The sequence below is a fragment of the Nestor notabilis genome, unplaced genomic scaffold (genome assembly GCF_000696875.1).
Source record: "Nestor notabilis isolate BGI_N333 unplaced genomic scaffold, ASM69687v1 scaffold1898, whole genome shotgun sequence".
Taxonomy (NCBI): domain Eukaryota; kingdom Metazoa; phylum Chordata; class Aves; order Psittaciformes; family Psittacidae; genus Nestor; species Nestor notabilis.
The window spans coordinates 11,575-14,145 of NW_009941369.1; the positions used below are offsets into that span (position 1 = coordinate 11,575).

Consider the following 2,571-nt stretch of genomic DNA (forward strand, 5'->3'; position numbering starts at 1 on the left):
CCCAGCGTGGGCTGATGCAGAGGAAATCTTCCCGAAGGTTGTAATCACTTACTGCTGTGGGGGGCTAAAGTTCAGTTACATAGATTTCACTATAATACTCTTGTGTTAGTGGTGCTAAAGGAGTAATTGCCACTTTGCCTCATTGCTGGTGACTTTTCTTTAGGGAAGAGAGAGAAGAAGAACCTGCTGAGTGACCTCTGCATGTTACCATGTACTGCCTGTGCCCTGTGCCTTTCACCTCCCTCCTATTGCATCTTGATAATCAGCATTTTGAGAGAGGTTTTATTTTTTCAGCTTGTTTAATTGCGGTGCCAGCCAAGTTCTGCTTGCTTAAAACTGTTTTTCAAGTTTGTGATGCGAGTTTGTATTTACAGCATTAACAAAGCCATGTTATTTGTTTTGTTCTCATCTAGGTGCTTGAACTGGGATTTGATTTCTCATCCTATGGATCACTGAATGAATAACAGATGGCCTTGCCTCGTCTTACAGGAGCGTTACGCTCCTTTTCAAATGTCACTAAACATGAGGATTACAGTGAAGAATTAGCTGACTTAACGGTAAAGATTTTTTTATTTTCCAAGGTGTAATTGTAAAACATTAGTGTGTATATAGTAAGAACTGTTTGCTTTCTTCATTTGCGCTGCTATTTTATAAGAGTAGGCAAGCAAGACTGGGCAATGTTTCCTGTGCATTCCTTCACAGTGTCTTCACTCAAAGTCAAATTGGCTGTAACTTTGTGATTTATGCTAGGTCTTTACAATCATGATGTGTTTTATGGGTAGAGTTGCTTGGCTGTGTTAGCCAGCTGGGCTGGTGTGCTTTTAGTTCTGAGGTTATGCAGAGCTGGGGAGCCAAACGTTTCCCTTTCAATATGAAGTTCACCTTGGACTCTGGTCTGGGGATGCTTGGAATAAATTTAGTGATACTGAATTAAGGTACTTCCTCCTCCCACAGTCCTCTACGTACCACTCCTCAAAAAACAAAAGGCAATAAAACAATAGATGCATTGTGGGAACCTGAAATATGAAAAGGATTTGGAATCTTGGCAGCTGTAAATCTCGTGAAGTTGCAAGTGTTTGGCTTTACGGAGAATTCTTCCTTGGAAAGAGTAGGGTAGTGAGGAGGATGCGTGTGTATCTTCCTTGTTCCTTACACTCAAGAAAGATAGTAGGGAAACTGCTTGTAATTGTTACTACATTGTGACTGAATGCAGTTGGAGAGAGGTGTTTTTATCTAGTGTTTAAAGGAACCCCTATATAGTAGTCTGCAATAAATAAACAGTATTTTTCATTTCAGACTAAAAGATCAAAGCTACATGCACAGTTGCTGAAGCCTGAACTTACTTGGAAGAAGATAATAGAGTTTGTTGATGACAATTTGGACAAAAAAGAATACCAAACTGTAAATGGTGATTTAAAAACTATATTACAAGCTGCAAAACAAATAGGTATGTTTTCATTCTCTCGTTGTATAATAATATACTGTTGGGTTTGGTTTTTTGCAGGGTTGGGCAGGGGGTGGTTCAAGCTCCTTTCTCCTTGCATACTTTGCACACTGGTACAATTTTAGTTCTACCTTGATGCTGGGCTTGCCCTGAAATACCTTTTGAACTCCAGTAAATTGGATACATATATGCACAATTTGGTCTTCTGTTTTATTTTAAAGTATGACTGTTGTTATGTGGATATTCTTGCTTTTTGGTAGTATTGTTTTCTAGTGGTATGGTGTGGTATGGTTTGTGGTCAGTCTTTAGTAAGCAAAAGCAACAGTGGGCAGTACTCTTGAGAAAAGAACAATTGGTGTTGCCTGCTTTAATTCCATGATTGGTATAATGAAAAATTGGACTGCTACATAGGCAGATAAAAATGTAAGAAATGCTTTCTGCTTGCAATGTTATGTGTTGAGAGAAATAAATAATAAATTTCACCCATCTGGAATTAAGCTTTTAAAACTATGGCAAAGAAAGTGTGAAAACTTAGTTTTGATTGGAAACTTGGTTTTTGATCATCAGACTAAAACTAATTCAGCTTGTGCTGTTAGCAGAATTTAACATTTATAAGCAAAATAAGTATTTGCCATTCTTGGCTGCAAATGCTATCTTTGAAAATAATTTGGCAGATTTGTTTTTTCTGTATTAACGACAGAAGCGAGTATCAGCTGTGGGTTTTTTTTATTTTTTTTTTTTTTTTTTTAATTTTCACTTTTTGCCAAAGATGGCTGCAAAACCCTTCTGTTTTCTTTTTTTCTTTTCATTCTGCCCTTTGCCTCCCCTTCTCTCTGCTCCCCCAACCCTGATTTTAATTGCAGGCCTAGTGTGGTGGTTAGGTAGAGCAAATTGCAAGACTTTAAAGTAATAGTGGTAAATTTTTGTTTCATGGAGAGGATGAAATGAAAACAAATGTGCAATTATTTAGTTAGAACAATTTAGAAAGAAACTCAGCTTTGACGCATCCAAATAAAGTTGTGTAATGTTATGGAGGCACAAACCAGAACAGATTACAGTGACCAAGGCACAAATTGAACTGACAGCAGTGTTCCAACCATCAAAACCAGAAATGAATGGTAGGGAAA

At 37.6% G+C, this 2,571-nt stretch overlaps 1 protein-coding gene across 1 annotated transcript in view; it reads left to right on the forward strand.

Annotated features, from left to right (window-relative positions):
• Positions 1–411: 411 nt before the first annotated feature.
• The window catches only part of ASCC3 (activating signal cointegrator 1 complex subunit 3), a gene marked incomplete at its 3' end in the record, with an annotated part of 35,371 nt that continues 33,211 nt past the window's right edge, over positions 412–2,571 (forward strand). Inside the window, exons 1-2 of the mRNA XM_010020843.1 lie at positions 412–557; positions 1,297–1,447. Of these exons, the coding sequence (XP_010019145.1) occupies positions 468–557; positions 1,297–1,447 (241 nt within the window). The remainder of the gene's footprint in view (positions 558–1,296; positions 1,448–2,571) is intronic.